The sequence below is a fragment of the Mustelus asterias genome, chromosome 11 (genome assembly GCF_964213995.1).
Source record: "Mustelus asterias chromosome 11, sMusAst1.hap1.1, whole genome shotgun sequence".
Classification (NCBI taxonomy): domain Eukaryota; kingdom Metazoa; phylum Chordata; class Chondrichthyes; order Carcharhiniformes; family Triakidae; genus Mustelus; species Mustelus asterias.
The window spans coordinates 20,130,889-20,143,210 of NC_135811.1; the positions used below are offsets into that span (position 1 = coordinate 20,130,889).

The window sequence follows — 12,322 nt, forward strand, 5'->3', positions numbered from 1 at the left end:
TGCCACTAAATTTTATTCATATTTGAAGATGTATTAAATCATTCATTCACTGTAAGAACCACTACTATTATGCTTTATATATTGTTAGCAAAGTTTAATTATGTACAGTATGTATGTAAAGAATAACAATCTTTTGACTACAGATTATGTCAGGGTTCTGTGGTTGCAAGTACATTTTGAATTAGCTGGCCATGGATTCAGCTGTAAGGCTCTTTGTTCCTTTAAAGGTTAGCTTTTTGGCTTTGATGAATGTAAAGATTTGCCAACTTGGCTAGAATAAATTTGCATTAGTCATCAAATTTGTTTTGACAATTTATGAACAAGTGTAATATAATATCTTTTCCACCTGTAATGATGTCTACGTACACCCATCAATTACTTAAGTTAGCAGATCAAAAAAGTACAACCTTAATTGTTTATGGGCAACTGACTACTAAAAATTAGATTTATGGACATTCTTAATTTAACATTTTTGTAGATAGTTTTGAATGACAAATCATAAAGCCACAGGTGGTACATTTTAAAGCAAAAGTTAAATCCTAGTTCAGACCACTTGCACATCGTAGATTTCCTGCAAAATGTATATGAAGTTTTTTTTTGTTTCCTTCCTCCATTTCAGTGGCATTCAAAGTCTAAACTGAGAAACAGGTGTTAAATGTTGCGCCATAATACAGAATTTCTCCAAGTTACAAAAACTGAAAGAGAAGACATGGTATCCGGTGGAAACAATTTAAATGGCACCAAAACTTGATTTTAATAGCATATCAACAGTACTAGGGAGGGAAAAAATTGTGCAGAGCTTAAAAGTTATTTCATTTATGAGGTACTACGAGTAGGTGTCTGTAATGAGTCCTGATTTTTAACTTGTTGGGAGAAAGTTTGCAGCCTAGGAGCTACAAGAGTAAAATTTGGAGCAGCACCGGCAAATTCCGGCATTCGGGTTCAAAATCAAGAAGCCAAGTAGGAAAAGATGTCTGCTGGAATGTGTTTGCTCAATGGGTAAGACTGGTAGAAAAAGTTGTCAGGAAAGACCACTGAACTGGACTTTGTGAATTTAAAAGTTAACTATGTCCTGGCGGTGGATTTGGGGTCAACCACAAATCTCTTGCTGGATCGAAAAAAAAATCAAGCCTTTCTCTCTTCCAAACATAATGATGTTTTATATATGGATATTCTCAAGTTTATATTGGCGGCTTATTGCAGTGTTTCGACGTGCTTACAATCATAGGTCTAACTATTTAAACAACAAACATGCACAATATATGGCTTGTGATGTCGCTTCTTCTCCCAGTACACTGGGATCAAAAGCTATGTCCCAATGCTGAAAATGTTATCCATTTTAATTACTAATATTCTCTGAAAAACACATTCATTTTCTTACTGTTAAAAAGCTGCAAATATGTGCATCACTAACTAGTTGAAAGATTCTAAAATACTGCAGGAATATTGCACACATACTGAGATTTCATTTACCTAATGTTGAACTCTAGGTGCAGACTCCACAGGCAAATTTGAAGTTATAAATAAACAATTCTGGTAAACTTAAAATACAAGAAAATGTAAGGGCAGACTTCCGCTTTGCACTCCGGTATAGTGAAATGTTAAACCCAATCATCTTGAACCTAATTTGATCTTGCATCCAGTGCACAAAGGGAAATCATCCAGAATGCACGCACATCAGTCTGAATTAAAAGCAAATTACTGCGGATGCTGGAATCTGAAACAAAAACAGAAAATGCTGTGTAATCTTGGCAGGTCTGACAGCATCTGAGAGACAATTGAGCTAACGTTTCAAGTCTAGGTGACCCTTCAGCTCTGACGAAGGTTCATCCAGACTCAGTGTTGGCTGTATTCTCTCTCCACCAATGCTGTGGGACCTGCTGAGAATTTCTAGCAGTTTATGTTTGTGTTGTAAAAGCAGTACAATTTCAGTTTGTTGCACTTCAGACTCTTGTTGATTTTGGGTTGCGATTTGCTTAATTTTCATGTACAAACTTTGAAGGATTTGCTCGTTGCATGCCAACTAATATATTGGTCAAACTTTTGAATTGGGTGGACAGAAAGAAAAAAAGTTGACTGGCTTACAGCACTTGGAAATATGGTTTTAGTACGAATCTTGATATGCATTGATTTCTTGAGTACCATGATATAACTTTAACTGTTGGGCAAATACTACAATTTTTAACCATATCTTAAGTGTTCTACTCTGGGGCAAGATCTGAGTGATATTCAGTTGCTGTACTATGCCAAATCTGCATTAATAGATGTGTAGTTATTTGCTATCTGAGGCCCTTCCAAAGTGGCTTTCTCATAATTTTTTGTTGTACAGAAGTCCCAATCTCCTGAGACAGTTTGGAGGTATGAGAAAAATCTGTAGTTTTTTTTGAAGCTTGTGTACTCATTGTACTCTTTCCAAATTATTGAATTCCTTTAAATATTGATACGGAAAACCATAATGCTAATTGCTGTGGATTCATCTAATATCTCTGAAATCAGAGGACTTGCAGTTGATAAGACTAACACGTTTGTTTAAAAAGTCTGCGCTGTACTTGTGGGAAACACTTTTTTGTTTCTAAACAGAGAATAGCTAAGTAACTGTTTGGATGCCCAAAACATTGATAGAAAGCAAACCTTCAGTGAGATTCAAGGACCATTCCATGGAGACCACATCTTGAGCTAATTTTTAGAAATATCGCTACAGACAACAATTGCGGTCCCAAAATTTCACCAAACATTTCTGTTTCAATTTTCAGCCAAGGATGCTTTGCAGTTTTGGAAGTCTGTTTTGACTACAAGTGTGTTCCTCCTGGTTTAGATGAAACAGTTTTCCTCCTAATCGGTGCTGAGTTGTATACTCTGGTATGTGGAGGCTCCTGAATGATGAAGAAGTAAGATTACTTGCCACATGGGGTCTTCCTTATTTTTCTAATAAACTCATTCTTTACATACCGAAGTTAGTCCCATTGGAATTTCTTTGTATCGTTACTATGTTTTTAGATATTACATTTCTATATAACTTACCATGTTGTATAATTTATCTGTGACACTGGAAATGAACTGCCCCATTAGTCTGCAGAAGAGATGCCCTTTATTTGCAGGGGGGAGAATTATGTAGACCATAGCCTGATGCTTTTGATGTCTTCCAAAGGAATTATCTCCTCGTCTGCACTCTACATTGTCAACCTATGCTTCTTGCACTCCATTATTTCAGAAAGGTGGGAGAGAGAATCCAAGAAATTATATCTCAGTTGGTCTAGCATCTGTTGTGGAGTAGTTATTGGAATCTATAATTAAGGACAGAGTGGCTAAGCACTGAGAAATTTGAACTAATTTGGAGAGAACCAACATGGATTTGTAAATGGGAGGTCATGTCTTATGAGCCAAATTGAATTTTTGTGGAAATAATATAGTAGAAGGCAAGAGAATGCCAATTAATGTAGCTTATATGGACTCCAGAAAAGGATTCAGTAAGATTCCACATAAGAGACTGGAAACTAAAAGCTCATGGAACTGAAGACAAATGACCAAGTTAGAGGACAAGAGTAAGGATAATAGTATCATTGAATCTGAAGGAAGTGATTTGTGATGTCCCACAAGGACCCATGTGTTGGGGCTTCACCATATTTGTTGATGAATTGGAGAACACAATAGAGAGCTACATATCTGAGTTTGTCAATGATGCAAAGGTTAGTGGAATACTGAAGTATTGAAGATGGGAGCAGAAAATTAGAGACATTTCAAGATCAAGTTAGTAGGGAAAAAACTGACAGATGGAATTCAACATAGGTAATTCTTCCATTTTGGACCAATAAAAGATAGAATCCAGGTATCATTTAAATGCTGAACAGCTAGAAACAGAAGAGATCCAAAGTGATGAAGGGGTCCATGGACTTGAATCACCAAAATATAATAGTCATGTACAAACAAAATCAAACTAGCTATTGGAATGTTAGAGATCTGGGATATAAAGAGACATTTTGCCACGGCTATAAAAAGACCTGGTTAGACCACATCTAGAGCACCATATGTAGTTCTGGGCTCCACACCTTAGAATATATTGGCCTTGCAAGGATTGCAGAACAGATTCACCAGAAATTTGTCAGGACTCTAAGGGTTAAATTATGAAGAGAGACTACATAAGGTTAAGGGATGATTTGATTCAGGTTTAAGGATTTTGAAAAGAATTGATGTGAGACAGAGAGAATCTTTCCATTGGCAGGGTAAGTCTAGGTCCAGGAGACGTAGCCTTTTAAGGTCAGAGCCAGCCATTGAAGAGAAATATGGAACTCTCTCCCTGGAAAAGCAGTAGATGCTTGCTCAATTAATATTAAATCTTGATCGTTTTTTGTTAGGCAAAACTATAAAAAGATTTGGAGCCATGGCAGGTAGAGGGCATTAAGATGCTTGGCTGAATTATTTGAGGCTGTAACAGTAGGATTGATGAGGGCAGCACATTTGATGTAGCCTACATGAATTTTAGTGAGGCTTTTGGCAGGATTTCACATGGCAGACTGGGCAGAAAAGTAAGACACAGGGGATCAAAGAGTAAGTGGCAAGTTTACTCCCAAATTGGCTCAGTGGCAGGAAGCCAGATGCAATGGTTGACAGCTGTATTTGTGATTGGAAGGCTGTTTCCAGTAGAATTCTACAGAGCTCAGTATTCAATCTCTTGCTTTGTTTTCATCATATATCTCAATAACTGAAATCTATGATTAAGACATTTGCAGATGATACAAAACCAGTGTGGTTGATTCATGAGGAGAGCTGTAAACTGCAGGAAGATATTAATGGACTGGTCAGGTGAGTAGAAAAGCGGCAAATAGATTTCAGTTTGGAGAAGACAGAGGTAATACATTTGAGGAGGGTAAACTATGCAGTGGGATACACAAAGGTAAGATGCTGAAGTGTAGGGGAGCAGGACTCTCAGATCATTGAACGTAGCAGGACAGGTAGATAAGGTAGCGAAAGAGGCCATACAGTTCCTTTTGTTGACCAAAGTGTAGAATGTAAGGGCATACAGGTTATTCTAGAATGGTTTAAAACATGAGTTAGTCCACAGCTACAGTACATAATATAGAAGCAGCAATAGGCCATTTGGTCCTTCAAGCCTGCTCCACCATTCAACTAGATCATGGCTGGTTGTCACCTCTGCCATTTTTACACACAATCCCCATGTCCCTTGATGTTTTTAATATCTTGCAATCTAACCAGCTCTGATTTGAATGTACTCAATGACAACCTCTGCAACCCTCTTGGAGAGAGAATTCCAAAGAGTTGTTTCCCCCCCCCGCCGCCCCGAGTGAAGAAATTCCTCTTTGTCTCAGTCCTAAATGGCATATTCCTTGTTTGAGATTCTGACCCTTTGTTCTAGATCCCTAACCACTATATCTCCAGGGCTAGATTATAATGGTAAGAAGTGATGCAGTGATTTTAGAAAGCCCTGCGTAGAGCACATCTGAAGTATAGAGTAGTTTTAGCACTGCATCTCAGGGATATAATAACGTTGGCAGTAGCGCAGTGCAGATTCATCAGAATGTTATGAGAGCTCTAGTGGTTACACCACAAGGAGATTCCATAAACTAAGCTTGTATTCCATACAATATAAAAGGGTGATTAGATGTTTTTAAGATTCAGAGAAAGCTTCTCTGGTGGGGGAGCCTAGGACAAGAAAACTGCCTTGTCAGAAGTGGGCCATTAAGCAGAAAGGGTGGTAATAGTGTGTAACACTTCTACAAAAACCTCAACCAGTAATTTTAAATGGGAGATCAGTGGATTCTTGCAAACCCATGTATGAATTTATTTCAGATTCCCATCAGCCACAAATTGCAGCAGACTCGAGAAGCTGATTAAATTGGTCACCTGTCTCCCTTTTCAATCATAATGAGTCTTTTAAAAAATTGTTCCGCTCCATATATATATATATATATATATACACATACACACACACACACACAGCATCTGCCATTTTTCATAATGACAAAGCAGAAAAAATCATGTGAACAACATCTGTGGAAAGTGTAGAAGCATCACAGAAAAGATGCAATCTCACTGGGGTATAGAGGAGATTTACAAAGATATTGCCAGAACTGGAGAATTTAAGCCATGAGGAAAATCTAGTTAGACCAGGGTTGCTCTGTTTAAAATAAAGAGGAAGCTGGGAAAGATTTAACCGAGGTGTATAAAATTAAGGGGGGTCTAGATGCATTGGATAGGAAGGACCTTTTCCCTTAACATTGGAGGTCAATAACCAAAGGGCAAGGATTTGAAGTAATTAGGACAAGGTTTAGAAGGGAGTTGAGAAATATTTTCACCCACAGGGTAATGGGGGTCTAGAACTTACTGTCTTAAAGGGTTGTAAAGTCAGAAAACAGACATTGCATTTAAGAAGTACTTGGATCTATACTTGACCGAAACCTACAAGGCTCTGGACCATGAGCTGAAAAATGAGATTGGCTTCTATTTTTTTAATGGTTGGCTGGCACAGATATGATGGACTGAATCGCCCTTTTCTGTGCTATAAATTTGTATGATTCACACAGATCCGCCATGGTTTCTTTAATATATCAGCTTTGGCTCAGTTGTTAGCACACTTTCCTCAAGGTTGTGGGTTCAAATCCTACTGCAGGACTTCAGCATAAAAGTCAATGATGACAGTCCAATGGAGTAGCAAGAGAGTACTGCAGTTGGAGGTGCCATCTTTCGGATGAGATATTAAAGTGAGGCTCTGTCTGCTCTATGAAGTTGATATAAAAGATCCCATGGCACTATTTTGAAGAAGAGCAGGAGAGATATCCCCAGTTTCCTGGCCAATAGTTATCCCTCCTGAAACAGATTGTTTGTCCATTTATGACATTGCAGTTTGCAAGAGTTTGCTGTGCACAAGTTGGCTGCAGTGTTTCCTCCATTACAACAGTGACTATATATGTGAAAGTACTTCATTGGCTTTAAAGCACTTTGGGACATCTGGTGGTAGTAAAAGGCGCTATATAAAATATACATTTTAATTTTATTCGAATGGTGGCACAGACTTGAGGTCCTGAACTGCTTGCACTTTTTCCTATATTTAGAATGGAGAGAATTATTCAAAGATTGGGAACGAGTCCGCAAGGTTAGATCATTTTACTTTCATAGAGTAAACAATGTCCTGAGAAATTGGTTGTCCAAGTTAAAAGATCCAAATGCAATCAGCTACATATATTTTGATAGTGTCACGGATCTGCCTAGTGACAGCAGCAACAGGAATTTAACAAGGCATGATCTGCCGAGCAACAGCAGTAGCCAACATTCAAAAGTTGTGATATTCTCAGTAATGAGATTAGCAGGCATCTCAACAGAACCATGTGTAAATTGCCCTAATGGAACAAAACAGCTTATCTAGATGACTGAGAGATCAGTGGAGGCATACACATGCTAATTTCTCAAGTCAAGGAATTTGAGAGATGCAGACAACAAAATGCATAACCAAAGAGGAAAAATTGTATAATTGCCAGCACCCTCTGAAGCAGACAGGCTAGTTTTACATCTAACAGTCAGGAGGCTAGACATCCATCTAAGTCTAAGGCAGTGCAGAAACCTTGGTTAAAGCAGTTTAAGTAGTTTTGCTGAAGCAGGAAAAGACATTTTCCCAGATTGATCCTTAGCCATATTGTGTGATAACTATAAGCTGGATTTGATGTATATTATTTATTCAATTTGGATGTTGTTGGGAAGGGGAAGTCTTGAGGAGTTCAGCAATCGTAGATATATTTTGGAACAAGGGTAATTTCTACATAAACTGTGTTTAATGATTTGTACACTTAATTGTCTTAAAGTATTGTAGTCCTGTTTGTGTATTTGTGTTTTTAATAAATAGTCTTTAATAATTGTTGTACGATGACAGAGACTGGGTATCTTGCTGGGTGTTTCACGTGACTCCTCCCACCATTCCAATAACAAAACTATACAAATCAGTGTTTCAAGTTAGGACAACCTCGCAGATAACATCAGTGTGGTTCATGACAATGTTTTAAAATTATATTGTGCATTGGGGTGGATACTCTCCACTGGTTGGAGTCATATCTAACACAAAGGTAGATGGCTGTGGTTGTTGGAAGTCAATCATCTCAGTCCCAGGACATCTTCAGCTGCTTCATCAGTGACCATCCCTCCATCATATTGTGCACTCATCAGCATTCTCATTCTTGACAATGTTCACCAGCTACAATTCCTCGTTTCAGTAAGACATGACAATGTTCAAGCTTGAGCTGATGTGTGGCATGAATGCAACTTGCTACTTAAGTACCATGCAATGACCATGTCCAACAAGAATGAATCCAACCATCTCCCCTTGACATTCAATGACATCATCACTGAATCCCTCAGTGTCAACATCCTGGGGATTAGAATTGACAAGAAACTGAACTTGACCAGCCATATAAATACTGTGTCAACAACAGCAGGTCAGAGATTGGGAATTCTATTGCAAGTAACTCCCCTTCTGACTCCCCAGAGTCTGTCCACCACCTACGTGGCAGAATTCAGGAGTGTGATGGAATACTCTCCAATTGTCTGGGTGAATGCAGCTCCAACAACACTCAAGAAGCTCAACATCATCCCGAACAAAGCAGACTGCTTGATTGGCACCCCATCCACCATCTTTCAGTATTCACCCCCACCACCACCACTGATGCACAGTGACAGAAGTGTGTACCATCTGCAAGATGCACTGCAGCAATTCACCAGGCTATTCCAAACCCACAGTCTCTACCACCTAGGACAAGAGCAGCAGATGCATGAGAACACCACCACCTGCACGTTCCATCTCAAACTGCACATCATCCAGACCTGGAACTGTACTAACATTCCTTCCCTGTCACTGGGTCAGAATCCTGAAACTCCCTTCCTAACAACACTGTGGGTGTATCTACACCACATGGACTGCAGCAGTTCAAGAAGTTGGCTTTCCTGAACACACTTGCTCTCTCTCTCTCCCTTTATACTATTACTATCCCAGTCTATAGTAGGATAATTGAATAAAAACAAATTACTGCAGATGCTGGAATCTGAAACCAAAAGAGAAAATGCTGGAAAATCTCAGCACGTCTGTCAACATCTGTAGGGAGAGAAAAGAGCTGACACTTCGAGTCCAGGTGACCCTTCTGGACTCAAAACATCAGCTCTTTTCTCTTCTTACAGATGCTGCCTGACCTGCTGAAATTTTCCAGCATTTTCAATTTCGGTAAGATAATTGAAGCCCTCCTTTATCATTGCTCTATAGTTCTTGCACCTAATCTGTAATTTCCTTGCAGATTTGCTCCTCTATATCTTTCCTACTACTTGATCGCCATTAAGTGCACCCAGTAGAGTAATGTCAACCCTGTTGTTTCTTAACCCTCTCACCAAATAGATTCTGTTCTTGATCCCTGCAGGACATCCTCTTCCTCTTGCACTGTAATTCTCCTTGATCACCACTGCTCCCCTCCTCCTTTCTTTCTCTCTTCCAAAGATTCTATTGGTTGTTAAGCTTCCAGTTTTTTGGATATTTAGTTTTAGGGTATATTAAAATAATAAACGACTCATTCTAGTATTGTGACTGTAAACTAGTCTCTCAAGTGCTGCACTTCTGTTCACGTTAGCTAGCTCTGTCATAAGTGGAGCAAGTATTTTAATACTTCAAGATTAATATTTGCCATTTCTAAAATATCTCTTCTAAGCAACAGCCAGAAGTTTAATTATTTCAAGTGTAATACGAAACAGGATGTGCGCTTAGATTTGGAGAAAACTATTCAGATTCTTAAATTTTATTGTTCTGCCTATGTTGCTTCTCCGATGTAGATTTCAAAACATTGAATGATTGTCAGTTTTTGTATCCCTCCGTTGGTAAACCATTTAGAATGTGAATAAAAATTTTGATATTACACTTTGCCAAAATGTCCAAGTTAAAGCACTTTTTAAAAACTACTAAGTTTAATATCCTAACTACTTAATGTTTTTTTAATTTTAGTAAATTGTCACCATAATCTGGTTTTTGTCTAGAAACTGAAAACCAGATTTGCTTGGTTCCATGATGCTCTTTCTCGCTGCATTAACAATCCGTCACAGTTTTAGTAACTGCTAATTACTAAATTGTGATGAGATTTGTGGCCAGAGAAATATATTACTTTATAGTAGATTGTGGAATATTATTCAGCTGCAAAAACATGGCCGTGTGATGACTTTTCTTCTGACAATCTATTAACCTTTGTTAATGTGAAAAGTCTGAGACAAAATTACCAAAAAATAGTACAAATTATGTGAAAATTTCTCAATTTGCAGCTCTTGACAAGTGGTAAAAGAAAGCTCAATATAATAAAAATGTGTTATCAAAGGCTCTGGAGATACTGGACATATCATTAACGAGCTCCATTGAGATACCAGACAGGTAATTAACTAGCTCCATAGAGAAACAGGACAGGTAATTAATGAGCTCTTAAGAGTTACTGGACAGTCTAGCGGGAAGCACAACCGTTTAACTGGACAAGTTATTACCAATTCATTTTAATGGATCCTTGGAGATAACAAGCAGATTAATGAGCTCTTTAGAGTTCCGAAATACTGAGGTTTGTTGAACACACCTGTGATCATCTACATGGAAAAACCAAAGTAGCTTGGTGGATAAGTGCACCATGTGTTGACTTACCAAGCAATCCAGGCAAATAATATATTGGGTTCATTTCCTGCCAATCTTTGTGCTAATAGGTTGACTGAGTAGTGCATCCTCTCCTACAATTTGCACTCATCGGCCTGTTCCTAAGCTATTGTGCCCACATTCTCTGCCCATAGTGCTACGTTGAATCCCCCCTTTGTGCCCTGGCAACGTATTTCTTCTGCCAGGTACACAGTCTGAACTATGACACACAGCTCCTGTTCATAGACATGAGGGGTCTTTGGAGATTCTTGCAGGCATTGCCCGTCTTTTACCAGGACCTCCTTAAAGTCTGGGACACGGTTGCCTCGCACCGCAGCTCTCCGTCTGGAGTGGCGGCTGTCGTCCAGGAGTCGATGCTCAGAAATCTGCTCCTCCACCAATTCCATTTCTGGTGGCTGTGGGGGAGGCGGACTGTGGATGCTGGGGTGACCAGGGTTGGGGACATGCTGAGTGGTGGAGGAGTGGGCTGGATGACACCCCACAAGTTGGCTCAGCTCATGACCTCAAAACGGTCGTGCTCGGAGGCGCAACTGTGGTGGAATTCCATCTGAACGTACCCCTGTTCAGACGGAATTTCACATTGGCCCTAAACCCAGACCCATCCTTCACGGGATTGGAGCCTCAGTTTGAGTCACCTCGCGGAAATGCCCTTTGCCTGTGCACAGAGGGATTTCCTATATGAGCTGCTGCTGCACACATTCCACCACCACGTCCTCGCCCGGACACTCCTTGCTGTGCCTTATTGCCATCCAGCGGCAGAGGTTCCTGTATGGAGGGATCTCCCCCACTACATTGGGGACCTGGGGTGGAGGCTAGAACACACAGCAGTACCATACAACTAAGTTGCACATAAACTTTCACCTTTTGCGATTTCGCAGAGTCCGTGGATCATGTATACGTTGCATGTTATAGGCTGCACTCCCTTTTTCGTTATCTAACAATCTTTTCGTTGATGTTCTGTTTGCACTTCAGTCCCACACTCCTGATTTACGGGTACCCTCCAGGATCTCCTCATGAACCTGCTCCTGGGCCTAGCCAGAAGAGTATAAACAGGTCCAGGCAGCAGGAAACTGAGGGGCGTCATTCAGCTCAACTGTCTGCCCCTCTACCACGGCTATATTTGTGGCCGGGTGTCCCTGGAGAGGGAGCATGCGGTGTCCAAGGGCACTGTCTAGGCCTTCCATGCCCGTTGGGCACCGCAGGGACTGGGGAGTATTATTCGCCCCCTAAATCACATTTTGATTTAATGTTTTTGATTTAATGTTTTAAGTTTCCTTTGCTTTGTTTTTTGTTTCGGGCAGTTGCCGCCTTTTTGGGGCTGCCCTTCTTGCTTTATCCCTGAGTTAAGTTAATTTAGCTTATTTGATTTGGCCAGAGTGCTACTAAATCCAGCCTCCCTATTTAGTTCCACAATTTACATACGTTTCTTTTCTGCTAAATCTACAAAAGGCAAGGGAAACATTGAAAAAAAGTATCAGTTGCATTGTTTTGTAGAAATTCTTGTATCTACCAAAAGGTACGACTGCAGTCTGCTGTCGAATTTCTAAAGCAGTTCATAGGTTTCACATTCTTGGAGATAACAAATGCGTGAACTCTTGTGATCTCAACTCATTATTTGACCTGGTGTTCATGATAAACTCATGATCCCCAACATAA

General features: G+C 39.7%; 1 protein-coding gene across 2 annotated transcripts in view; it reads left to right on the forward strand.

The window, feature by feature from the left end:
* The window catches only part of rab11fip2 (RAB11 family interacting protein 2 (class I)), an 81,914-nt gene that overhangs the window by 52,016 nt on the left and 17,576 nt on the right, over window positions 1-12,322 (forward strand). The window contains exon 4 of one of the 2 annotated variants that reach the window (XM_078223245.1): window positions 2,754-2,863. The exons of the other annotated variant lie outside the window; for it this stretch is intronic. Coding sequence (XP_078079371.1) covers window positions 2,754-2,863 — 110 coding nt within the window. The remainder of the gene's footprint in view (window positions 1-2,753; window positions 2,864-12,322) is intronic. 2 annotated transcript variants of the gene reach the window in all.